At 56.2% G+C, this 27,051-nt stretch overlaps 1 protein-coding gene across 12 annotated transcripts; it reads right to left on the bottom strand.

Moving 5' to 3' along the window:
- DAZAP1 (DAZ associated protein 1) lies at positions 1–22,703 on the bottom strand. 12 transcript variants are annotated; one of them, XR_013995076.1, is made up of 12 exons: positions 22,502–22,686; positions 15,388–15,428; positions 14,620–14,786; positions 14,279–14,344; positions 12,322–12,432; positions 11,175–11,223; positions 8,052–8,134; positions 5,491–5,644; positions 4,265–4,294; positions 3,701–4,170; positions 2,796–3,659; positions 2–937 (listed from the first exon to the last, which is right to left on the bottom strand). XR_013995076.1 is itself a non-coding variant. In XM_081075976.1 (12 exons), the coding sequence occupies exons 1-12, from the start codon at positions 22,528–22,530 to the stop codon at positions 765–767; spliced, it is 1,218 nt and encodes a 405-aa protein (XP_080932102.1). In that variant the 5' UTR covers positions 22,531–22,703; the 3' UTR covers positions 2–764. The 12 variants fall into 12 exon arrangements, 11 of the variants coding, with proteins under 11 accessions (XP_080932108.1, XP_080932102.1, XP_080932103.1 ...); XM_081075976.1 differs by having other exon boundaries at positions 2,796–2,972; positions 4,030–4,170; positions 12,322–12,429; positions 22,502–22,703; XM_081075977.1 differs by having other exon boundaries at positions 2,796–2,972; positions 4,030–4,170; positions 22,393–22,697.
- Between the last annotated feature and the right edge of the window lie 4,348 nt (positions 22,704–27,051).

Raw genomic sequence — 27,051 nt, 5'->3', positions numbered from 1 at the left:
TCTAATCCAAACGCACTTCTCTTTATTCAAACCAGGGTCAAACTGGTCAGTGGGGACGCCCTGAAGCCATGTACGCAGGAGGTTGGCTGACAAGGCCTCCTGGCCCTTGATGCCGGTTAGACGTGGGTGGTCGCCCGCGAGCCCATGGCGCGCCTGCAGACACCGCCAGGCAGGTCAGTCGACAAAAGCAAGGAATAAACAAAAACAAACACACTCAGTAGACTGCTTCTTTAAGCTCCAGAATTTCTGGACCGACAAGTCCCAACCCTCAGAGCCAGGAGTGCGGGGACCAAAAACGCCCCTCACTTCCACCAGTGCCGACGGAAACCCTGTTTTAAATTAAAAAATAAGCCAGTATACATCGTAGAAAATTTCTCTTAAAAATCTCACAATTTGTAAATGTATATTTTTTTCTTTAACATAAAAGTTTACAATATACGGTAAAACAAAAGGCTCAGGAAAATAATTTCAAAAAAAAAAGGAAGAAAAAGAAACCTGAAGTTTTGAATTAAAGCTGAAGACATTTTTTTAAAACCCTGTTGTTGAACCAGTGACTTTTTTTTTTATTGTGCTGATGGGTTAGAGAAAGAAATATATTTAAAAACTTCAGTTCAGACACCCACAGCCGCCTCCAAAAGCCTTGTGCCCACCCCTCCCCCCAAGGTTGAATCGCGATTTTTTCTGCCAAGTTTGTGATTGTCACAAGTTCACAAGTTTCAAATCCTGGGTCTTGGCTGTCCCGCCGTCTGCCTGGCGCTGGCCGGCTAGCGTCGGTAGGGATGGAATCCTTGCACGTTGTGGTTCTGCCCTCTTCCAAAGCCACTTCCGCCGGCAGGGGGCCCCCCCGAGCCCGGCACCGAGGGGCCCCCGTAGGAGGGGGGCTGCTGGCTGGGGTCTGAGAAGCCCTGGCCAAAGCTGGACAAGTCCTGTCCATAACCTGCAGGGAGAGAGTGCAGTGAGCGGATTGGAGAGTGACTGCATGGACCACCGCCTACAGGACCCGGGGTCCCGCTCCCACCTAGAGTCGCTGAAGCATTTGTCTCCCGGAAAGCCTGCCCTGAACCCTGGCAGTACCCTGTCTCCACATGTTAAGAAAAGAGGGTCCAAGACCTCACAGACCCTTGGTAAGCCAGGTTGTCCTGTCAGATCTCGGCCGTTCCCCACACATCCCTGTGGACTCAGGGTCAGGCCCTGGTGGCAGAGCCAAGGCCTAGAGAGGCCTTTGAGCTTGGGGACGCACGTCACATGGCTCGGCTCGGTGGACCTCGGGCTCCTAGAAAGTCTGTTCTCGAGTGGGCAGTGCAGGGTGGGCTCAGGCAGATCGATTCAGGGTTTAAGGAAACATCTCCCCAGCCCTGGCCTCCCTCCAGGATGGCCCCCGCCCCAGATCCCGAGCAGTCCTCCCTACAAAGGTGACCCACCCTGGCAGCTGCCATAAAACCAAGTGGCTTGGGGCCTGGCAGTGACTGCATGCTAGGAGCACTGGGCTTTGAGGGCTCAAGTGACGAAGCTGCAGAGCCCATCTGAGCCTGGCAGGACTCTCCTCTACACAGGACAATGACCCTGCACCGCTGACCTTAGAGGGTGCGGAAGTGCTTCTGGAAAGGGGGGTGGCACCATCCTCGCTCCCTGCCCACCCGGACCACACACTTGCATGAAGGCCGTCCCAGGGCCCCCTGAGGAGACAGAGCTCCTGGCCCTGTCCCAGAGGGCACCGCGGGCCCACCCCCGCCCGGGACGGCAGAGGACGCGATGTCCATGGCCCGGGTGCAGGCAGGTGGGGACCGTGGACGAGGAGGCGCCACCTACCTAGGCCACATCACTGCTCAGCCTGACCATAAGATTGTAAACAAAGTATGGGCCCGAAGCCCGCCGGGTCTTGAGAATAGGTACCCAGGCCTGGCGAGAGACGAGACCAGGGTGACTACCCCAGGGCGGCCCTGGTGGGCGTGGGGCAAAAAGGGGACACGCTCACACTCACATACACTCCCACCCAGGGCGGCCAACACGTCCTGCTCCAGGTGGGATCGAGAGCCCACACACTTGGTGACCGCGGCCCCACGAGTCCCCGAGGGGAACAGAAGTGTGCGATGTAGGGGTGCTGTGGGGGGCACCTGGTCAGCCAGTGGGGAACACATTCGAGGGCAAGAGTGGCTCAACGTGCAGACACAGCCATGTTGAGCGAAACACAATCCAAGCTCTGATGCAGGAAAGGGAGGCTGAAGCCCTCACAGGAGCCCTGGCAGCCCTGGCCCCTTGCAGCTGCTACCTGCACAGTCGGCAAGGGAGGGAGCCCAGTGTGGGGAGAGCCTGGGCCACACCCCATCCTCACACGAACTGCCCCACTCGGCCACCACCTTGCGGACCCCAGCTCAGAAGCACCTACCCCACGACCAGCCCCTCGGCTGAAGTGCGAAGCCAACGCCAAAGCCAGCACCTACCATAGACCAGAGCCACAGCCAACACGCCTGCCTGCACTCTGCACTCGGAAAACCGATGGACAGGCCTGCCAGGGCGCCTGAGGCCTGACAGAGGTCACAGCCCTTGTTCCACCGTCCGCCTGGGGACCCCGTCCTGGCTTCGGGGTCCCAAACCCACACGTCCAGGGACACCTGCTATGCAACCCACACTTTCCTACAACTAACGTGCTGGCAAAATCCCCAGCAACCAAGATCCTGCTTGACGTATGGCTGACCCCAAGTCACGTGAACTCTCCAACACCCCCGCCCCAGCAGCGGGCAGGCAGGCCTCCCGGCCCATAGAGGCTGCTGGGAAGGAGAGGCGCAGCCACTCACCGTACTGACTATAGGGGAAGTCTGGCTGTGCCGCTGGGGGCTTGCTCATGTCAGGGGCAGCCTGAGACGGAGGCGGCGGGAAAGCCAGAGGGGCTGCCCCTGGGGTGGCCGGAGGCGGGGGGACTCCTGGGGGGGCAAACTGGTCTGGCGGTGGAGGCGGCGGCCCATAGCCGAAACCTGCAAACAGGACAGAAAGACAGACACCGTTCTCACCCACAGCCCAGCCACCGGGAGCCGCCCCGGGACTCCCCACAGGAAGACCTGGAGCTGCATGCTCCAGTCGCCCAAGGCAAACTGGGCACAGCAGGGCAGCAGGCAGTTGCGCAGGCCTGGGAGCTGCCTGCAGTGGTGCTGCCTAGTAACTGATGAAGGGGGTCACTGCTCTGGAAAGCTCCTTAGAAAGATAGGAGGCAACCATCCAATGAAGCACAACTGGCGTGCTCTGGAAAGACAAAGATCACGGCCACCTGTGCTCTAGCCTCGGGCTTCAGACACCCCACTTCTAGCCACCTCTCGTCTTGCCAGAAAGAAAATGAGGTGTAACCTAGGCCAGCAGCAGACACGCCTTTTCTGTGGAGGGCCACGTGGTCGTCATGTGGCTGTGGTCCAGGCCACAGAACCGGCCAGTCATGGGCCAGTGGCCACTGAGCCTGCAAACGTGGCTGGTTCGCCCTGTGGCCCTGAGAATGACACACTGGAATCCCAAGAACGTAGTAGGAAAAAGGTTGCAGGAATAGTTTGTGGCCATGCCAGGTTAGGTGAGGGCCGCTCTTCACTGTCAGAAACCCAGCTCCGTGTGGCTGTGCCGTTTGGTTCCAAGGAGCGCCCTCACCCTGGGGGTGAACTGGCTGCTTGATGCCAGATCTCCAGCTACAAGCCAAGTACAGACAAAAATAAATCAAGACCTCCAGCCCCCTCAATTCTAATCGGAGAGTAGGTCCAGATGCCTGCCCTGAGGGATGACTGTGAGAAGAACAGGGTCTTTGTGCTGTGTCAACTCACGGAGCCCCCCCACAGACAAGGTGCACTTGTTTCACAAGGAGGCCAAAGTCAACAGCTGTGCAGGGCACAGAGCTGGCCCATCCCTTTCCTCCAGGCAGAGGGACTGGGACGGTGGCATCCAGCACAGGTGCCCCACACCCCCACCCACCTTCCAAACGAACGCCCAGGCAGAGGCTGCAGACAATGCAGGTCAAGGTGTGCAATGGAGGCCCCGCCCAAGCCCTGGACTTACTGAACTGCGGAGGTGCGCCGTAGCCCTGTGGGAAGCCCTGTGGAGGGGGGAACCCTCCGGGAGGGGTGGAGACGATGTAAGACGTGAATGGCGGGGGTGGTGGTGGGGCTCCTCTTCCTGCAGGCGGTGGTCCGTAGCCACCTGGAAAGCAGGGCACAGGGTGCGGGAGAGCATGGCACACACAGCCCCACCCGCCCAGACCCAGATCCCCGCACTCTGGATTCCCTTTCCTTACCAATTGCCTGTCCTGCTGGCACCCACATTCCTAAACCGGAAAACAAAGAGAAGGTGGTGCTGTGTCAGCCCAACATCAGGACTGGGGGCCAAGCCCTGCCCTCAGAGCACATGGCAGAGTCCCCCCCGAGCCCCACTGGCAGACACAGGGAGAATGTCCCAGCCCCTAGGGACCCACCAGAATGACCCCTGTGAAGTCTCAAGAACCCTGGACATCAGCACAGGGCTTGCCGTCCCTATCCTTCCAGAGGTAGCTTGCAAGAAAAGCCTTTGTGTCACGTGGCCCCGGCTCTTCAACATAACCAGCAGACTGCATGGAGGAGATGCCAAGAGACCAAGGACTTGGGTACATGTGTGGGACCTCAGGCCTGGCTGGCTGCAGGCCAAGCATGGGCCCTTCCCCTGCTGCCAGAGGAGCGTCTGGTCTCAAAAAATGTTTCCCTGTAGCTGCGTTTTATTTAGCAATAAAATGCAGGCTTTTAAAAAGACAGCTCTGGAGAGACCAGGGATAAAGCTTCAAGCTCAGTAGATGGCTCTGCAGGCTTGGGGGTGACGAGTGCCCTGGGTGCCGATAGCCCCACCCCTCCTCCTCCTGCCCCTCCCTGGATGCTGCCGCTTCATTGGGTTTCCAATGCTGGTGGAGGCTCACAGATCCTGCCTCGGAGCCCCCAACCCTCCTGCCAGGCTGTCCTTAACTGCTCAATTGACAGCCCAGCTGGCACCGCCCCACAGCGCTGGAAGCAGGGACAGACCCAAAGAGCCGGAGAGGCAGGACTCTCCTTCCAGCCGGGCGTAAACCCCACTTCTCCTACTAGAAGCTTATGATCGGATTCTCCCAACCAGGAAGGCCCCATCCACCCTCACTGTGGGCTGTCTATCACACACTTGCAATCAAAGGTGGAGGTGACAGTGATGGACTCCCAACCTGCCCCAGCAAAAGGACTGCATGACAATGTGAGTTGTCTTAATTGTTCGCGCTCAGACCCACGTGGCGGAGGACGCCCACTGCAGCTCTGCTGGCCCCTAGCTGCCTAAACTCTATATGGGGACTCGGCTGAGGCCCCAAGCACACCAAGGGACACACAACCCTTCAGAAGGACCAGGAGACGACACGGAACCCAGGGACCCAGCACCCGGGTGGGTGGGGAGCCCCATCTCTGCCTGCAAGCACTCCCACACAGCCCACCTCTGCGCTCAGTCTGGAGGAAGGGGTGCTGGTAGCCTTACCTTGCGGGCCATATCCTTGCTGCCACGTGGGTGGGGGCTGGCCTGCCCAGCCGTTGGCAGCACTGGGAACAACACGGCTCCCCCACTGGCTGGCCCCTGGCTGTCCGGGTGCTTGGCTTTTGCTGTCCCGAGGCTCGGCCCGTTTAACTTCCACCTAGACAAACCGAGCTCTGGTTCAGGGGGCCGCGGGGGTCTGAGGCCCCTTCCCTTCAGACACACCCTCAGGTAACTTATGACTACACTTAGCATCTTATTACGACTTAAAACTAAATACTTAACTATAAACCTTATTTAGGGTAGTAGCTTTTTTCCTTTAAAGTTTCTTTGTTGTTTAATTATTTTATTTAAAAAATGTTTCTCAGGTACAACAGATGCAACCGTGACATGCTAAGTAAGCCCTGAGCTGCGGGGCAGGGACCGAGGGCCAAGAACCCTTGAGCGTTTTGTGTGCCAAGGGTCTCTCAGTCAAGTTAAAATGGCAGCGTCCTCCTTCAACGGCCTTGTAAACCTGGGGACAGAGACCAGGCCGTTCCAAACATCGCAGCCCTTGTCACAGGGCTCCCCAGGACTCCCAAGTGGCAGGAGCCAGCAACCGTCCACACCCTGGGGTAGGGGGACTTCCATTGGGAGCTGCCCAGGACCTCTGCAGAGCCCGCCCATCCTGCCTGCGCCTTCGGCTCATACCTGAGAAACACAGTTGGATTACTTAGGTTTATTTTAAATGTCTAAAGGAAGATAAAGACTTACCTTCCCCAGGCTAACGCTTAAAGAATCTCAATTAACTCAAAATAATGTCAGAGGGAATGGATGTGATAAAGAGAATCTTACATTACATCTAACAAAAAAGTAAACAAACATGCAATAAAATGGACATTTGAATCAGTAAGCAATCTTCATACTGTGTTAGGTCAGCAGCCCAGGACCCTTCCTCTTTGGACCTGGCAGGAGCCACAGTGAGGGGAAGGGCCCCGACAGCAGGGAGTAGCTTGTCCTACTTATGCCATATGCGGTCTCCTTCACGCAGCCTGGGGACAAAAACACGCCCCAATTCCAGGGTTGCCTCAGCATTTGAATATCCTGACTTTTCCTTGTTTTCACGATAAATTTCAATGAGACAATGAATCCAGCGGGAGTCACCCTTGCGGGTCTCCGGCTGCCGAGTTAAGCAATTATGTATCAGAATTCCTGAAAATCCCTTCCTCTTAGGCAACAAACAGGAAGTGGGGCAGAGGCATGAAGACCTCCACCTTCCTGGTGGCCCAAGCATGCTCCACGGATGGGAACAAAGTCCTCGGATTAATGAGTCTTCACACACTTTCCTTAAGGGAATTTGGTTCCTGCTTATAAAGCAAAGCAGACCTTGGATTCAAGAAATTCCTTTACTCTCTTCCTATGGGAACATGGATAGTCATTCCACTCCGATTTTAATTAGGAGTGGGACCCGAGCCCATTACAGACGGAAATCCTCACTGAAGAACTGGCGGGGACCAGTGAAGGTCAGGCGACAGGAGCCAGACTCCTGTAGACATGAGAAGTGTCCACCATGAGCAGCCAAGAGTGGGTGCCAATCCGTGCACTTTCTGCCCCTGAAGCAGGACACTTCTTCCAAGTTTTAACCGTCACAAGACTATGAACTATGAACCATTGAATGCAGGCTCCTTTCGCCTTGTGCTCGTAACTGGCAGACATCAGAATCTGCATGCTGATTCTGAACTAGAAGCTTCCATGTCTCCTGCTTCGTCAGGTTCAAATGGAATTCATTCACCCTGCAACAAAACCTGAGCCTCCTCTAGGGAGCGAGGCTGCGGGCTGGCTGGGCGGCAGGACAGCCCTGGTGCCATACCCCTTCCGGTGTCTCCATCAGAAGGGCTGGGCGTGCTGAGCTGGGTGAGGAGCTGGTGGCACGCACCACCGGGCGCTGCCGCTGGGCAGGTTTTATAAGGGCCCAGGTGGGAATCCTACAAAAATGTGGACCCCAAAGGCCTTCGCTAACCGTAAGAAATCCCACCCTGCAGAATTCCTACCAGTTACTCATGTTACAGTTAACTTCTCCAACAGCTCGAAGGGCCTGGCACAACGAGGAGTTAGGAGCCGCTTTCTGATGGTTACCTCCGCGGCAGCAACACAGTATGAAGATGACACAGCAGAGGTCACTTGACTGCATGGAGTTAAGTATACTGAGAGCATGTGCTTGGTACCGGAGTTCCACAGTAAGTGACCCAAGTTCAAACAACCAATCCTTCAGGATGTTTACATTTCCTTCAGTTTTACTCAGAACCTCTTCTCAAAGGTTCGCTGCCCATCAGGGCTCAGATGAAACAATCGGAACATGGCACAGACATCTGAAGGAGTGGTCACTGGAACCAAGCCTGAGGCAACCCGCGATTTCACTGGAGGCCCGCGCCAGCGCCCCCTTCCCTGCCACTGTCAGCCCAGGTCCTACCCCATAGCAGCCACTCGCCCGGCCCTTGTCTGTGAAGGACTTTTCGTTTCCAGTGAAATCCCTTAGTTGCCTGAGACTTGGTTTGGTCTGAAGGTAAAATAAAACTACCACTACACACTTTTTTGCCCATGATGTCGTGAAAATGCATGTTGACAGCCTGGTCCACTGATTGTTCGTCCTCGAAAGTAATAAATCCAAAACCTAGCCAACGACGAAGAGTGAATCAAGGTAGCAGGGTGTTGTGACACAAAACAGGATGATGAACAGTATTAGGGACGGGCCGAGGGATCGACCCAGGGCTTCAGCGAAGCGAGGGAGGGAGGAGGCTGCGGGGCTGGCCGGGCGAGCCACTGAGGCAGGGAGATCTCCGCAGGGCGCCGGGGCCCCAGCTCGGGCTGGGGTTCCGCATGGACACATTTGGGAGCAACCGGGGTGTCTCTTAAGAGAGTCATAGCCCGGAAAGCACAGCGGCGAGGGCCATCAAATATGGCAGGACGCCATGCTGCGCCAGTGCTAGAACATTCTGTGGAAGACAAGGGCAGGCAAGGAGCAGGTTGAGAGCTCCGCCTCCGTTGCAAGTGTGCTATCTATGGGTGTGCTGCTGCTCCGCTGAAACCCAGGATTCTCCCCCTCGGCTTGCAATTTGCTTCACAGCCAGTGCTGACAGCAGCCATTTACTGTCCTAGCGCGTTAACATACGTCTACCGCAGTTAGTGCCTCGCTAGGCTTATCCAACGCTGTTGGGTAAGCCCAAGGAGTCCTGTCAAGGTCATATACGTATGTATACAGGTATCTATCTGTACGTATCTACGTAATAAAATACACAAAGATACAGGCCACAGCGGGTTCCAGCAGGTCAACTCTGCTGTGAGCAGCAAGAGCAAGAGGCACCATGTCATCAAAAAGAGAATTTTAAAGGGAAAAAAATTTAGCATTTTCCAAACACAAGTGGCAGTATAAACGAAGTTTGGTTGGTCTGGGTGAGCGTGACGGCCCGGCTAACGTGGCATGCCTGGTCCTCAGCCCACTGCACTGGCTCCAGGGCCCATCTGCTGTGAGCACAAAAGGACGCGCGCGGCAGACAGCTGCCAGAAGACCTCAGAAGAACAAAAGACGGGCGAGGGGAAGGGCTGAGGGCCAAGAAGGGGCTAAAGATGGGTGTGGGGGGAAAGGAACAGTGCCACGTGGCAGAGGTGCAGAGCCAGGGGCAGGCCTGTGCTGGACGGGCAGGGGCAGCCATGCCCGGGACCACGTGGGAAAATCATAGGCAAACAGCAGTGGAAAAAGGATGGAAACGAGGAGAAGGCAGCTCAGAAAGTTGGGTGACAGATTGGCAGGGAAGAACAGCTGGGATTCCGGAGCCTTCAGCCGGGTTCTCTCTCTACACACACACGCACACAGAATCTATGCATGGTGTGAGAGAAGAAAGGGAACCATGATGGCAAAACAGGAGAGGAGACACAGCTGGAACAGAGGGAACACAGGAGGAAGGGGTGAGGTGAGCAAGGGCAGAGACGGGCAAAGGGGGGCCAGAGGTCAGGGGCTCGCTAGCTGGAATCAAGGCAGACATGTAGAATCCCTGAGGCAGGGACACTGTCTGAAACTGAAGGAGGGAGGGAAGAAGAAAGGGAGGGAGTTCAAGCCCTAGTGAGAGTTTCCGGAAAGTAAAGTAGGAGTGAGCTCTAGGATGCCGGCTGACCAACCGCTGCTCTGGGCATCGCGCCCGCCCTCTGCTTGCCTAAAGCTCCAGGGGATTTGGTACCCGCAGAGTCCGATGGCTGAGGACGGTGTGCGCACACTGGAACGCAGGCCCAAGGGCCAAGCCCAAAGTGTTCTCCCCACCAGCCCATCCTGCCTGCACCCCTGGCCCCGGGCCAGGGCGAGAACAACAGGCGGCCTAGGGAGTGACCTGGGGAATCTAAGCAGCCCTCGGGGTCCCGTGTCCTGAGGCTTCACAAGATCGGAGGCAATGGTGGAACACAGCACGGGTGATGAATGCATATTACAAGTTAACATTTTCTCAGTGTGCAGGAGTGTCTGAAACCACAGGGCTCGCGCGATCCGTTAGGGAGCAAGAGGCGGTGACTCGTGGTTAAGGAGCCCAGGGCGGGGCGTCTAGGGACGCGTCTGTGTCAAGAGGCGACATCACCACTGAGGAAGCGGCACAGAAACACACTGAAACTTCGTTTACACCCCACTGGAGCAAAGCCCGCTCCCTCCTCTGACTGCGGGATGGCCTGTACCTGTGTGATATAATTTAGCACCTGGAGAAGAGAAATCTAAAGAGAGATCGTTAATCACAAAAATTCACAGAGAGAAAGGAAAAACAACTTACTTAACATTACTGTATTTACTACGAAACACTTAAGTATGTCACTAAGCATGTACGGCTACGTTAAAATTAAGACTAAGACTTAACAGCTTAATCAACATGAAGTGAGGAGACATTACTTAATCATGGAATAAAGGATGGAAGTTCAAATGGCAAACTATTCTCCAGCACGGCGGGCGCATGCTGCGGGCAGCCGGCCCCGCACTCTAGGGGCCTCTGCGGGGCAGGGGCTGCAGAGCCCAGACCGGGCCCAAAGCGGCTGATGAACCAAAACAGACGGGCAGGAACAAACAGCAGCAGCCACAAGAAGAAAAAAAAAAGGGCATGGAAATCAGCACCCGCTGTCCCAGCCCCAAGCGTGCAGGGGGGGCAGCTCAGGGGACCCTTGTGGGGACAGTGGAGGCCTCCTTGCCCCTCCTCCCACCGGCCCCATTGACTGAGGGGGACAAAAAACAAGAAAAACAGGAAAAAAGCATGGGATGGATAAAGGAAACTCCACGTTTGAGCTGAGCTGGGGCAGACCTGGCCTGATGACATGGAATGAAACATCTGACTAGAGTTGTGTGAGCTGAAAACAGGACATGGTCGTAACCGAGAAAGGTCATGGTATAAAAGAACCACAAGTCTTTCAGTGCACATTGAAAAACAGAAACCATGTTCAAATTCATGTCAAGTTGTAAAAACTTCAAAAGAATGAGCCAAAAAAAAAAAAAAAAAAAGGAAAAAAAGCCAGTAACGTCTGACCTTGGGAAGCAGACAAGCTGGGGGCTGCACAGGAAGAGCCTACATTTTAATCATTTGTCTCCAAATCACCCTTTTTGTGAGGAAATGCTCGCTACAACCACCACCTATTTGTGAGATAGTTTGCCATCTGAGGGGAAGGTCAAGGACAAACTCCATCTCTTTTACCTCGAGGCCTCTGCTTCTCGGCATCGTAGATCATAACCACTTCTGTGACCTGCAAGACAGACGGCCGTTCAAGGACCTGGGTGCCACGCGCATCTCTGGCTACAACAAAGTGCCCCAGCCCAACAGGCTGGGAATGTTGCCAGCCTGGGGAGTCGTGAGGCAAAAGGCCAGCCCTCCAGGGATGATGTCCGAGACACATGGGGTCAGCAGCCGGCCAAATGCTCCTGCTGTTCCCAGGGCAGGCAGCTGGACATCAGGGGCCCAAACCACCGTGCCATTCAGGTGACAGGACAGAATGACTCAGAGCGCTAGTGCTCTAGGACCACCCGCCTATGGTCCCCAGCTCACTTGAGCACGTCCCTCACTGACCCTGGCCCACTCAGGTACCACCTGAAAAACTGGCTGTAGCAGTAGCACGCTGGGCCACACCACTACGAAGACGCTGTGAGCAACGGGAGCTTGGGGTGGCCTCATGTACTCTGACTCCCAAGCCCTGTCTTTTCCTCTGCTGGCTCCACTAGAACCAAGTTCCCTGTATGCCTCCGATGAACTCTAACCCCGATGAGATTCTAAGAGATTGTAGGCTCTCCCAGAAAACAGGAGCACCCTTGGGAGGGCTGTGTCACAGAAGAAATGCTGAGCAGGATGCAGGGTTGGGGCAGGGCCCCCCAGACAGTGGGGTCCGCGTTGCTGGTCTAAGGACCTGGGCACGGTCCCCGCTCGGGAACTCTTCTACCAGCCCAAGCCCGCCCTACCCATGGTGGGCACCTCATCTCGGGTCCCAGGGCAGGTGGACCTGATCTGGAACATTTCCCCATGATCAAGGACAGCAGTCTGGCTTCCCCCCCAATACTGTCCAGTGCTTTACATCACGGTGGTCACGACCAAGCGGAAGGCCTTCTGGACGCTGGCCTGGTGTTTCCTCTGCCTGGAGAAACTGTGACTACGCTCCTGCATGATATTTAGCCATGAAGGGGAAGGATGGGGCTCTGGTTTGTTCTTTTTTGGGGGCATGGGGGGGATGCGGGCCAAGAGGACAGAGCTGCCAAGCTGAGCCTCCCTGTGGACACACAGCTCACCACTCCCGCCCCGACTAGGCTGAGCTGATCAGCTGCTGCCCGGAGCTGCTGGTGTGGGAAGAACTCACCACTCCGAATTTCTTGAAGTATTCCCTGAGCTCTGTCTCACCACAATTGTGAGGAATTCCACCGACAAATATCTTATTTGATTTACTGTTATCGCTTCTGGGTCCTTTCTGCTGTTTCAAGAAGGAAAAGCTGGTTAGTCCATGTGGGGAGGCCTCAGCGCGCTCCCCAGGGTGTGCGTCTCGGCATGGGCTCGGTGCCAGCTAAAGCCACCCAACACTCCAAAAATCCAGTAATTCCAAGAGAACCCAAACCAGCCAGCCATGTCCCCAGAGACCAAGGAGACCGGGAAGAGCGTTGCCGAGGCGCTTACACAGCAGGCCGCAGTCCTGCGCTCAATCACTCCAAATCCCAACAGCTCCAGAACTTAAAAAGCTCTCTCCTTTGTGAAACTAAGGGTTTTAGCAGTGAGGACACAACAAGGGGGCTTCCAAGGTTAAGACTAATAGAGACGAGGCTGGTTTACAGGTGCTGGCTTTCAAGTGGATGATCAACGATGACGGAAAGTTCTAGTAACAGAAGAGTCACCCCACTATCGGCCTCGTAGCTCGCCTTCGCCAACACCAATCACAGTCTTGGCAGGACAACCTAACACTTCCGGGAGGAAATGCTTGCCTGCAGTTTGACACTTGAGGGTCAGACACGGAGGAAACGTGTCCGTCTGGCATCCTCAGGTGGACCCGAACCTTGGCTCCTGCCCCTGCTGCCCCCTCCACTCCTAACACCCCTACTTCTTTCTACCCAAGGAGCTCCTGGATTAAGTCACCCCAACTGTCCTGGATTAGCAGAGACTGAATTTCTGGGGGTGGTAACGGGTTTCCCAGGTGTGCCTATTCTGTCTTAATAAAGCTGCTGCGAGACTACAGCATGTTAAGAACCAAACGGAATCTGAGCCTTGCTTGGAGTCCAGTCTGAAAAGCTGTGAAGGTTGCCTGTGAGACGTGAGCATGGCTGTGTGGACACAGGTGACACTGGGCATCACCACAGGCATCTTAGCTGTGGGGACGAGGGTTCCATGGGAGGCTGGACCTTTAGAAGCATGCTCCAGAATTTAGGAGTGGTGATATATGCAGACAGAGATGGATATCAAAATAGGTAACTTTGGCAAAATAGTAACAAATGGTGGATCTAGGTGGAGTATTGAAGTGTTCATTGTACTCCTCTTCCAATTTTTCTATAATTTGAAAACTCTCCTAATAGAAATTCGGAAAAATAAAAACGGTTTCAAGGGTCTGAGGCCTGTCCGTCAGCAGCAGGTGGGATCCTGCTAGAAATGCAGGTTCTTAGGCCCCAGCCCAGACCTGCAGTTCAGACGTGTGGTGGGGCCTGCACTCAGCATCTGAACTGCCTCCAGCCCAGCTCTGTCCAGTAGGACTTTCTGCGAGGATGGGAGCATTCCAGGTGACGGTCTTCTGAGAACTGCCGGGTGGGGGAAGGGAAGGTATGGGCGGAGTGTGAGAGGACAGGCCTGCTCCAGCTGCCCAGCACCTGGGGCCACACGCGGCTCAGCAGGAATCCCCAGGAGTCACCATGCTGGCCCAATATGTTGTCCGAGAGACCAGGCTCATGGACTTGGCCATGCCTGTGTGCCCTGGCGCCTGGACGGGCAGAGGTCCTCGGACTCAGGACGACCAGGCCACCAAGCAGTGGGGAGCGGAAGGAGAAGCTGCTCTCTGCCCTTTGTCTTGGGCAGCCTGGGAGCAGCTGGGGCAGACAAAACGGAAGGCTCCGATGACAAACGGGTGTGAGGTGTCATTGTTTTTAAGAATTTTCTCCTTGGCTACAAGATAAAAAATTTACAGCATTGGATAAATCTGAGCAATTCTTGGCTGCCCAAGCATCGAAGGAAAACACTTTCTGTCATTCTCAACGTTAATGAGCAAAAACACCAGATCAAAGGCACGCGTGCCCTTTAAACTGGCTGTGGAACACACAAGGCTGCCCCGCCCGGCACCTTACCCAGCCTTCCTTCGGCCGCGTCCTCTCCGGTTGCATTCCCCGAGGTGTGCATGGTTTTGGGTCGATCTGTAGGAAGTTTCAAAGGAGCCAGTTGTGACTATGAGGCTATTTTCTGTAGAAAAGGTGTCAGCGACAATAGCTCAGCACACGAGCATGGGGCCCCGGCAATTCACCCTGTCTCCGTAGGTAACTCCAACATGCAGTCTAAACACAGCCTTACTCCTTTCAAATCAATGCACAGGAGAAACTCTTTACCACCAACACCCATCGGTGCTCAGGGACAGCAGACTGAAGGGCAAGTGGGAGATGGCAAGGGAGCGCGACTGGAGGAGGACGCTTACATTTCGGCCGTCCAGTGTGTGCGGTCTGCTGGCCAGCACTGTGCCCACACAGTTGGGGTCTTTAAATTTGACAAAGCCGAAGCCTCGAGACTGGTTGGTCGTCTTATCTTTCATGATCACACAGTCCACGACCTCTCCATACTGGGAGAAGTAGCTGCGTAGAGTCTCTGCTCAGAGATTGGGGCAAAAACACAAACACACACACCAGAGTGTTAAGCAGTGTCGCAGCCGGTGTCACACGTGCACACACACGTGCACACACACCGCTCTCCTGGTTCTCCAGCCTGACCTGGAAAGTGTGGAATTAGCCATTTTTAAACTAACTAATCAACTAGTTTTTGTGTTTTTATTTTTTTGGGGGGGAGCGGGTTGTAAAGGACAGGAGACATGTGGGGAAGGATGGGGCCTCCAAGAGACGGAAGCGTCATATCTGCACATAAACCAGAAAGGCTGCACTAAGCACGGCCGCGGCAAAGGCCTCCAGGAAAGTGACGCGCAGAGGCTGAGGACCCCCGACTTCGGCCTGCACACCAGCCTCTTCCTGCCAAGGACGCCCTCCTTGCTGTGAAGCTTCAGGATGAAATTCGCCCTTTCAAGCGAATACTGAGGTCCCTCTGCCCCCGGCCAACGCCTGATCAAAGCCCCTTCACCCCAGAAATCCAGATGGCAAACCAATCAAGAATTAAAGAAACCCGAGGTAGTAGCACGACCTGAAGACCGAGGTCAGAGGCTGCCTGCAGCGCACAGCACGCAGCGCACAGCACCTACCTTGGGTGGTGCTCCAGTCAAGGCCGCCCACGAAGAGCTTCCTAAAATTCAACAAGAAAACATGAGGGTCAAGATGATTCTTGCCTTAAAGATGATGCCCACCCGACCTGTCCCAAGTTCGTGCCAACATGCTGACGCGTGTCACTGTCACGGCCCTGTGCACGACAGCCACAGCTATCACCAGCCCTCGTCGGTTGCAGACAGGAGACTTGCCAACACAGCGGGCAGTGAGTGAACACGACGTGTCCAGAATTGCACAAGTGCACAGACCACAACCACCGCCAGAAATTGTGCTTCTGAGAGACAACAGGACCCCCAGGACGCTGCGGAGTAGGCCACGGGGCAGGATTCCCTGCCACTCTTGCAGTACTGTCCATGTACAATGGCGATCTGAGACCACAAGCCAGAATGACAGCAGCGCCAGGGGCTGTGGGGCAGAGCCTCAGACACCCACCATGCAGATATGAGCTAGGACCCACAAATCCCCAGGAAGGACCCCAGAGTTCCTGACCCAGCACTGCAGCCCCCCCACCCCCACCCCCCCCAGGGCAGTTTGGGCTGTCCTAGAACTTTCGGGAGCACTCGCACACCGTCCCTGCAGCCTACCTGCATGGTGTCTGCACAGCCCGCGGGCAGGTGCAGAACCCAGAGCCTCCTACTGTCCCTGCGGAGGGCTCCACACTGCTGGGGCCCAACAAGGGAGGGCCAGGCAGTGCCTACCTTTCCCACCTCTCATGCCTCCCTCAGGCTGGCTGCACCTGGAGTGAACAGAAGTGCCGGAGCTGTTCCAGTCCGGACTAGAGACCACGCTTACCTGTGTCACCCACCCCCCCACCCCATCATTCCAGCCTCCCAAAGCCCCGGAGGCAGGCATGACGGAGGAAGCAGGAGGGCTTCAGCAGCAGTGGCAGCAGCTCTCCGTCCTGCCTGCTTCGTCCAGGAAAAGAGGACATTAACACTGTCACCCTCAAAGCTGGATCCAGGGGCTACTGGAGGTTCTCCAGACGCCAGCGCGTGGCCTGGCTCAGTCCCAGCCTGAGACACCTAGACACAAGGACCCGGCAAGTCTGATCGCACTCCTGCTTCCGGAGAAACAAAGAGAACTGCCAGACAGGGCACCTTGCCCTCCGCCCAAGGACAGACCCCTCAAGGTAGCAGGCACACTCGTCACTGCTGTTCCATCAGGTGACTGGAGCCTCGGTGCGCCAGCCACTGGCAAAATGCCTGCAACAGCAGGACCGTCGGGGCTCATTCCAATCTACCTTTTTTCTAAGGAAGGGCAATTTGAATTTAGTGTGAGAAAACTTTCCCACCACCAGACAGGTACCCACTGCCATCCTCCAAATGCCAACAAACAGGCCACCACCCCATCCCTGGTTGGGTAGCGCTGGCGGGGACTCAGGACCGGCATCTGGCTGTGGCTGTGCCTCTAGTGCCTCAGAAGGGAGCTCAGCAAGGACAGGTTTCAGGGAACATGCTGACCAAGCAGCAGAGAGGCTCACATTTAGGCCTCATTAACTTAAAACCGTGTCTCCTACGCAGGCCTCCCGCCTCCCGACCGTCAGGGGGTGGAGCCTCCGTCTGTGCCGCACTCCCCAAGGGCCATCGGGGCTGGGCGCTGCTCAGAGCAAGCTGTGACTCAGGGCCTCGAATGACAAGGGCCCGAGGCTGGCTGGCACCACTGAGGAGCTGCCCGTCTGCCCAGTCCTTCGGCACAGGAACAACCAAGGGCTTGCTGTAGAAAAGCAGCCTCCTGCAGGAAAGAGATCTCAAGCATTCTCAAAAACCAAAACCCAATTCCCTTAGAGAAATACCAGCCTCTATTTAGCACTGCATCCAAGCAGAACAGTAAGGTAACGAGCCAGTGCCCCTCCAAGCAGCCTAACCTCCACCGCCCACCAGCAGAGGAGGAACCTGCCAGACCAGTCCAGATTCCAGCTCTCATTTAAATTTCAAAATCAGGCATCCAGGGGAAAAGACTAGAAATGCCATCATCCACACCACTGACAGAACTGGCATCTGCCCATGGATGGACGATGGTATCAATACTACGTGTCCCAATTTTCTTACTGTGCTATGTTCCTCTGAGGGTTTGTTTCTTAGGAAATGGGACATATGGACAGGTCCACACAATGGGACCTTGGGCGCCCCTTCCTCATACTTCATGAAAGACGCGCACAAATGGGGCAAAATGTCAGCCACTGATGAGTCTGGCTGGGTAATGAGTACTGGGGACTTTGTTACTATTCCGTAACTGTCCCGTAAGTCTGAAGTTATAAAAGATCACAAGTTATGAAATTCTCACTACTGAGGAAACAGCAGGATTTGTGTTTCTTCTGAAACAGCAGTCTCATCACGTAGGATCTGGGACACAGCGAGACATGCTTCATATGTGACCACCAGTTTATGCAGAGGGAAGAAACTGCCGTGCCTCCACGAGGGCGGCACTGTGCTGGGTGCTTTGTGATTCCACTTCCGTTCCTCTTGCTCCAAGGACACACTCTCCCAGTCTGCACACAGAAGTTTCAGGAAGGTCCCGGGAGGCCCCAGTGACCCATGGTGGCAGGGACCTCTCCAAAGCCCCATAAAGCCCCAACTTCTGAGCCTTAGGTTTTGTAATCAATAAAATAAGGGCCCTGGGTGCCAACCTAACCAGGGTGAGTGAGATACAGGTACCCCAACACCCCAGAGACTAAGGCCCCTGGCAGGACAAGTCAGACACAGCTCCTTGCTGCCCAGGCAGCAAGACCATCACTGGCCAACATGGATATTCAGCCCTGGCACGAGTGTGAGACCTGCTCACCCCGCCAAACGTCCAGGGGCGGCACACTCACTTGGCACGGCGTGGATCTCAGGCATTGCTGGGCGTGTACACATGGGACTCTGCAGATTACAGGACTAGCCAACTACGCTGGCTCCCCCTTTCAGCCCTTCCTTGCTCTGAAGGGCTGTCATTGCTCAGCTAAAGCTGGACATCAGGGCCACACAGAACCTGCACCAGGTAAACCAGTGCAGGGACCTCGGCTCTCTGGTGACCCAGAGTCAGGTTCCGACATGGGAAACAGGCAATGCTGACAGCTGGGGGACCTGAGAGAGGTCACCTGTGATCAGCACGCTGGCTTCCAGGGCCTGTACCTCGAGAGGGTACAGGTAACTTCCTCCTGTAAGGGGCTCTGCAGAAGTGACCGGGCACCAGGCTCCGGTTAGCATTCGCCTCTGCTGAAACCAAAACCTGTTTCTGGGTGACTACTCTGCTCCCACCTAGTGGACTTTAGGGCAGCCACGTGGTATTGATGCCAGAGAGTCAGCCTTCAGTGGCTTCCCCTGGCTCAGGCTGACCACCGTGGGCTCTGCCCCAGCAGCACGCTGGCAGGCCTCGGGAAGTGCCATCCTGCCTGGCAAGGAGGCAACAGAAAGGCAGCAGCAGGGCAGAGGGCCCAGAGCAGTCACAGTTGTTGAGCAAATGGCCCTTTCTTCTTAGAGAACATCCAACCCAGAGCCTATGTTGCACCTTCCTGGTCTTCAGTGGGGACACGCTGGGACCTGGTTTCCCCAGGCTGTCCTGGTCTCCCTACAGGAAGGGAGGCAGCCCTGGGAGGGAGTACACAGCCCTGGCCCATGGGTCTCACCCTAAAGGCCACCCGTGCGAGCCCCTGCCCTTAACACTTGGGCTTCCCTCCTACCAGCAGACCTTCCCCTCCCAGACAACTGTGGGAGGCGCATGACAGATAAGAAAACCACAGGACCCACTGTGTCAAGTGGTGGGAGGACCCACACCTCCGGAGAAAGAACCAGTGTCGCCCCCCCCATCACGGCCTCCCACCTTGTTGAGCTCAGCGCAAATAGGCGCTTAACAGGGACAGTCCTCTGGGCTCCAGTCCCCACTCCCAGGGCCGGCCAGAGCTCAACTCAGGAGGGTCTGTTTCCACAGCCTCTCCAACAAACCATCCCTGGAGGACCCAAGCACTCCGCCTTGGGACCACTCCCCATGCTGAAGGTACCCTCCGTTCTCCACCATGGCACCACTTAGCCACTGCTAGAGCTGCAGGCCCCTGGGGCCACCCACTTGCAGCCTCTCTTGGCTGAGCAGCTGTAGACGCAGCCCGCTGCCCCACACTGTTCTTTGGAGTAACCCGAATGCTGCTTCACTTCCCTTTTCCAAGTCCTTCCTTTCTCCCTGTGACGCTCCCGGCGATGACGTGCAGGTGTCCCTGTCTTACCAGTCCCCGGTGACGCACATAGAACCACGTGTGCCAGATAAAATCTTCACTTCTCTCCAGTTCCATGACACAGGCTGGCTGACCCAGAGGTGGGTGGAACAAAGCGCCCCGGATGCCTCTGTCCATCTGGAATGGGAGGGAGCCCTCCTCCAGCACCTGGGAGCACCACCAAGATGCCAGGCAACCCCGGCAGACATTCTGAATCGGGGGACTTTCCTTTAAGTTGACTTTCCAAGGACACAGCAGGGGAAGGAGGACTCAGCCCTGTCCACTCAGCAGACCCCCCAGCAAGGTGAATGCTTGACCCTGCCGGACCTGCCGCAGCAGGGCGGCCATCTGCCCGTCTGCACATTGGCTACACGTGATCACACGACACCCACTGCTCCCATGTCCCTCTGCCCTCAAGAACTGGCCCTCACTGTGCTGTAGCTAACTGTGACAATCAGGACACTGAAAACACTGTCTAAAGCCAGTGGTCTCACCCAATTTCTGGTCTCCCATCAGACTTCACGCTGATTTCTGAGCCAGTTCAGGTACAATCAGCTCTCCCTTTAGAGACAAACTCAGAAGTACAAACAAGGACGGCGTGGCGCGCCAGCATCCACACACTTCCTAAGGCACACATTTGCATCCACCCGAACGGGGAGAGGTCCCTCCCACCTGTCAAGCACTCCCTGAAGAACCACTTGGGCGGGGCTAACAGACTAAAGCAAAGATGAGGGTGCCTGTCACCACAGATAGTTCAGACCTGCCACCTCTCGATAATGTCTGCCATCACCAGATCTGAGCACAACACACCTCCCACGTGGTAACCACTCCAAGGTCTCAACCACGGTCCCCTTACGGGAAACTGCCAGAGGACGCCCATCATCAGGCAGCCCAACTAGGAGAGCCATGCAGCAAGGTGTTCAAAGTGGACCCTGGACTCCACATCCAACACAAACAATGTTCCTACATAAAATAGAAACTTGTCAATACTTTCTGGCAACAGATTTTCACTTGCAAAACCATACAAGGTTTCTGTGACAACTGCGATTTACAACTTTAAAACTCAGGTGATCTGCATGGATTCACCAGGGTGGGAGAAGATGGCCAGGCAGGGTGCCCAATCCCGATGCTGGTTCTGCTCTTCACTCTGGTCTCCGCAACTGCCCATGAGTCTGGACGCTCCAGACCTGGGCTGGGATTCTGGCTGGGATCCCAAATTTGGGACAAGTTGTTGGGGTGAAATGCCAGGTACCCCCGTCCGGCCAGCTCCTTGTAAGCACACCTGAAGGTTCCCTTTCTTCCCTAACCTTCATCTCTGTTCTCAGGGTGAGAAGGGAGGGCAGCCCAGGGCAAAAAGACCCCTGCCTCTTGGCCGTGGAAGGCTGCGCTCTGCAAAGACGCATGTGGGTGTGGATGTGGGAAGCGTGCTACCTATCCTTCAGACTGAGTGTCCCTGTTTTCCATCATAAGTGCTGCAACTTTTCATTTGTGTAACCCAGAATGCCTAGCCCGGGTTCACAAAACAAACCTAGCTGGGAACGAAGTGCTTTCTTCCGGGTCCTCTAAAAGGTGTGGGATTTGAGGGGAGGGGAGCCCACAAAATGCATTTTAAAAACACAGGTGTAACCCGTGGCTGGAGCCACATGGGGCCCAGTGAGGCCAGCCTCCCACCAGCAAACAATGACTGACTCACCAAATCAATTACTTTATAAACACCACATCTGTTCAAAGCTAAGTGCACTGTGAAATGTACACAAAGCCACATAAATGCAGCCGGGGCTGTTTTGCCATCTTCAGAGAATTTAACTGTAAAATCACGCTGGTGCTGTAGGAGCCCTCTCTGCAAGGAAAACTGGAGCAAAGCCCTCCACCAGGGAAGAACTGCCTCTTCTAGCTCTTTAGGGATTGCTTCTGGGATCTCAGGTTAGTTCAGCATTAGGCAAGGCTATAATTAAAGGGGAAACTTAGCTGTAACAAAACTCGTCTACTAGTTGCTCCAAGGAGAAAGACCTCGGGAGTAAGGCTTTCTGCCCACCAGACGGAGGTTCATTTTTTCTTTATTTTAAATACAGCCCCCTGGGTGGTTAGGTGGCGGCTGGGCGGGAAGGGGCTCCACCAACATAAAAACAACAGTTGCAGACGCCCCATCGGGCGGCGCGGGTGCGCTGAAATGGTGGACACCGCGGGGTGCGCAGACCGGTCCCCCGTGACCTTGGCCCGTGGGCCCTCTGTTTGCGACCCTTCCTTGTTCTTAGCACTTTAGGGGTGTAGAGTAGAAGGGGGTGGACACCGCCCCAAGTCCCGGAGGAGAGAAGTTGGGCGACGGCAGAACCGGAACCCCAGCGCCGGGCCGCCACGTGCGCGGACCCGCCAAGTCTGCGCGGGCTGGGGGTGCCGCGGAACCCTCCAGGTTCCCGTTCCGGGTCCTTCAGGAGAAACGCGGGTCCAGGGGCCACCGCGGACCCCACATCCTCCAGGCTGCTGTTCGGGGTTCCCCAGCGGGAAATGGGAGCCCGGGGCAGACAGGGAACCCGGGGCCCTCGGAGCGCCCCTTCGGGGGTCTCCCGGCGGAACCCCCAGGCGTGGGGCGGACAGGGCCCACCAGACCCTCCAGGTTCCAGGTGGGGATTACTCGGGGGGGATTCAGGCGCTCCGGCTTGGGGTCCCCCAACGGGAAACTCGGGAGCGGCGGCGGCGGGTCGCCCCCCACCCCCTGGGCTCCCGTTCGGGTCTCCCCCAGCCAAGAAACTGCGGGGCCCCCAGGCGCCCCAGGTTCCCGCTCAGGGTCCCCCCGCACCAGGAAGCGGCGGGACCCCAGGCTGCGGCCCCACGGCGTGACCTTGACGGGCGGGCGGCATCTGGGCGGGGACCAGCCGAGGCACCGGCGCGGCCCGGCGCGTCCTCACCCGATCTCGTCGGCGCCCGCGTTGTTCATGGCGGCGGCGGCGGCGCTCGGCGTCCCGGGCCCCCTGGCTCGCTCCCGCCTCCGGAAGGTCACTAGCCCCGGCGCCCTCCCCACAGCCGCGGCCCGGATCTGCGCAACGGCGGCGGCCGCGCTGCCTCCTCCCCTCAGCGCCAACGGTCACCGCGCGCCCCCGCGCCCGCGCCGCCGCCCTGCGCACGCCCGGGCGCGCTCCCGCACGGGGCCTCCAGGGGCGTGACCAGGGGTGCGCCCGCGAGCGTGCCGGCGTGCGTGCGTGCGCTGGAGTCCGCGCCGCCGCAGTACGGCCACCACGAGTAGGGCTCCCAACTCAGCGGCCCCCGGCGTCTTCGCGAGGCACACTGGGAAGTGGAGTCCCGCCCGCAGGCGTCGTCCCCGCCTCTCGGAGGGGAGCGCGCGGACCGAGCCACGTGCGTGCGCGTGCGTGCGTGCGTGTGCGTGCGGCAGCTTTCCCACTTAGGCACTATGGTGCGCAGGCGCGGATGCGGCTTCCTTGTTCAATCTCGAGTGGGAAGCTGTAGAGGCGCGTGGGGTCACCTATGAGCAGAGTCTACGCCCGCACCCCACGGAGCCACACAAGGCGTCGGCGCCAAGTCCTGCTCGTGCTTTGGCTGCTCCTGCTGTCCCCATCTCACAGAAGATACCGAGGGTCAGAGAGGCTCAGTCACCTGCCAATGCCAAGTCACTCACTCGGGAAGAACTGGAATCAAATCCAACAGTTGGCTGAAAATTCAATGAGTATGAAAACATAATGAGCCCTAGGAACACTTGAGATCTTGCTCCCCGCATAGTCACTTTGGCTCAAATAAACTCTAATAAATTTTTAAAAATTTTTTCATTGGGGAATATTGGGAAAGTGTTTTTTTTTTCCAGGACCCATCAGCTCCAAGTCAAGTTGTCATTTTCAATCTGTTTGTCGAGGGCGCAGCTCACTGGCCCATGTGGGAATCAAACCTGCGACGTTGGTGTCAGGAACAGTGCACTCTAACCATCTGAGCCAACTGGCTGCCCTAATAAAAATTTTTAAAAAAACATAATGAGCCCCTACCCTGTGCCAATTATTGTTCGGGCCCTCAATTGTTCATGTAGGTAGGTGGGTCTCATCTGGGGTGATTCTGCATCCCCTACAGTCGCAGGGCTGGCAGCCCATTAAATAGAACACTAAAATTCTCTTGTGGAGGACTGCCTGAGCCAGACTGGGCTTCAAAGAAATTAGAAACTTTCAGTCCACGTGACATTTGAATGTTTTGGGTATTCAGTGACAAATTATTAACTCAGGCAGGTCAGTGCCTTGCGGTTTAAAGGCCTTTGCTGCCTACTGGAAGGTCTCTGGATGACACTAGCCAAAATTCACTGCAACTGGCACAGCAGGAGCCTTTGTGTGACCCCATCTTCAGTGAACTGCCTATCCCCACCCAGCAAAGAGAAAGGGAAGGGAGGAGTACCTAGGTGAGGGTTCACTGTAGTCTCTCAATTGTCTGTTTTTGGAATTTCCATAATATTTTTTTTAAGATTTTATTGGGGAAGGGGAACAGGACTTTATTGGGGAACAGTGTGTACTTCCAGGCCTTTTTTTCCAAGTCAAGTTGTCCTTTCAATCTTAGTTGTGGAGGGCGCAGCTCAGCTCCAGGTCCAGTTGCCATTTTTCTAGTTGCAGGGGGCACAACCCACCATCCCTTGTGGGAGTCAAAACCAGCACCTTGTGGTTGAGAGGACATGCTCCAACCAACTGAGCCATCCAGAGCTCAGCGGCAGCTCAGCTCAAGGTGCTGTGTTCAATCTGAGTTGCAGGGGTCACAGCCCACCATCCTTTGCGGGACTCGAGGAATTGAACTGGTAACCTTGTGGTTGAGAGCCCACTGGCCCATGTGGGAATCGAACTGGCAGCCTTTGGAGTTAGGAGCATGGAGCTCTAACCGCCTGAGCCACCCGGCGGGCCCGAATTTCCATAATTTAAAACATGAAATCAATGAAATAAAAGAAACAAATTTCCCACATCAGATTGGCAAGGGCAAGAAGGAAGCCCACGGTGACTACTCCTTTACTAGACTTCAAAAGTCAGTAAATGAGCTTCAAAAGTCAGAAAATGGGGAGGGCTTTCCTGCCATGGGATCCACCTGCAAAAGCAACCTGTAAGTACTGGTGGAACTTCGAGCCTCTCCATCTTGAGGGGTTGGGGGAGACCTTGGTGGATGTAGGAAATGAGGGCTGATGCTCATTCATGGGGTGGGCAAATTACCACCCTCTGGCCAAAGGGCCCCGCCCTCTGTTTTTGTAAATAACGTTTCATAGGCACACATCCATGCCCATTTGTGTTTATGGTGCTTTCACACCTTAATGGTCAGACACTGGCCTGCACAGCTGAAATTATTGACTAGACCTTTAACAGAAAGTTTCTTGTGTTCTGTAAAAATGAGCAGGACTCTCCCTGGGACTGCAGCCCCTATCAGGCCCCATACAGCGTGTGTCACCTTTTGAGCTTTCCTAACAAGCTTCCAGCCTGGCCACCACTAGTCACCTGGGTGGGCTCAGGGGAGGGGTAGCCAGTGACCATCGCTTTCTTTAATCTTCTGCAGTTTGAATTTATATAACTACCCACTACATGTGATTGGGGGAAAATAAACGTTAGTATTACAAGCGAAGTGACTGGGGCACATGCCACAGCCTTCAGGTGGCGCTCTAGTCCAGGAGCACTTTAGGGGAGTCCAGGGGGCTGAGAGGAGGCTTTGTAACCGTGATGTCTCACCACTCGGCCCTCCCCCCTCCTATGGCCCAGGCTCTGCCTTCAGACCTACGGACTATATAGTGAGAACCTTTGTGCCCTGCCCCTCCCCAGTCTGCAACTCTGGTCTTGCTCCCCTGGGCTCCAGCCCACTTTCCCCAAACCTGCTCCTCCCCATCTCAGTCAGGCAGCTCCCTCTCTCTGAGTGTCACCCCTCTTGGTGGCCACTTCCCACCGCCCCTACTGCTACCACTCTGGCCAAGCCTCCGCCAGCTCCTACCTGGACATCAATTTGAAATAAACACAGTCATCCTCCCCTGACTTCCCCAGACCCCAGGATAGAACGCAGGGTCCTCGCATGGTCCATGAAATCCTGCCTGCCAACCTCTCCTCCCCCCTCGCACTTCGCACGCCTCCCCGCTGCTCTCCAGACTCTCCCGGCTTGTCCCACCTCCCAGCCTTTACAAGGGCTGTGCCCCCTGCCCGGATGTTCTTTCCACGGATGCACAGCACCAGCTCGCTGAGGCCTGCCCTCACAGCCCCACCAAAGTAGAGCCCTTTTTCTTCTTGCCGCTAGTTCTTTGCCTTCCCAGGACTTAGCACAGTTCATAACAACTGCCACTCCGCGATCCCCACTATCCTTCCTCCACCAGCGCAGTCCCCTCCGCCCCGGTTTCCCGGCACCGCCCACGGTCTGTTCTTCCCTGCAACCACCAGAGGGCGCAGCAGGCAAGCATGTGAGTCAGGTTTGGCCCTCGGACCCCACAGCCTGTCCTCCCTGAAGCCATCACAGGGCACCATTGTCGGCACGTCCCAACTCTGCCCATCGCCCTTCATGGCTCCCACGTCCTTTGGAGTAAAAGCCCAAGTCCTTCCGCGCACACGGGACCCTGCAAGACCTGCCCCTCTCTTTTTGGGCTGGGTGTTCCTTCTGCTGGGACGCTCTTCCCACCCGAGTCACCACCCCGGTCTCTATTCAAGTGCCCTTCCAGGCATCCACCATGTCCCCACCTCCCTGCTGTCTCCTCTGCGCTCACCGATAGTGAACACGTTATAGTGTCCTCTGTCGATCCTTCCCCTCAATGCCAGTTTCCCACGCGCACCGGTTTTGACTGTTTTGTTCATTACACAGGGCCCAGCATATAGAGGGTGCTTAATAAATGTTTATTAAATGAATGACTGAATAAGTGTTTAGGTGTGTTGTCGCCCTATCAATCCCGTCCATACCCAGCACCAGCTCAAAGCCCGGCAAACAGCAGGGGCGCAGCCAACGTTTGCTGAATGACTAATGAATTGAGCGCGCAGCCAGGCCTGGGCGGGTTAGGAAGAGGTGCCCGGGCTTCTGCAGGACACTGTCCAAACCGGCAGCTGACTGCTGCCGCAGGGCGGCACCTCCTTCCGTCTTCCGACATCTCCATTCCCCGCGGGACCCCTCCTCCCGGAGATCCCACTTGCCCACCTCGGACCCTTCACCAGCTCTCGTGGAAGCCCCTCCCTGCTCTTCCTCCGCACCCACGGGACCCCTCCCACTTCTCTAGGTTCTTCAACCCCGTCGGACTCCTGACCCTCTTCCTCTGCTTACACCCCCCCCCCCACATCCCCCTCTGGATCTCCTCGCGCCACCCCTCCCAGGTCATCAGTCCCGTAAGACCCTCCTTCAGCCCCTGCGAGGTCCCCCAGGTTCTCTCGTTCACCCTCTTCCGGAAGGAGTCTCGACTCTGGCCTGCTGAGTGACCCTCCCCGTCCCCCTCCGCGCAGGCGCAGGGTGTCCCGGGCGTCCCCACCTCCTCCTC

This window comes from Rhinolophus hipposideros, assembly GCF_964194185.1.
Source record: "Rhinolophus hipposideros genome assembly, chromosome: 16".
NCBI classification, from domain to species: Eukaryota; Metazoa; Chordata; class Mammalia; order Chiroptera; family Rhinolophidae; genus Rhinolophus; species Rhinolophus hipposideros.
Note: the sequence above shows the minus strand (reverse complement) of the source record. Positions and strands in the feature narration are given on the sequence as shown.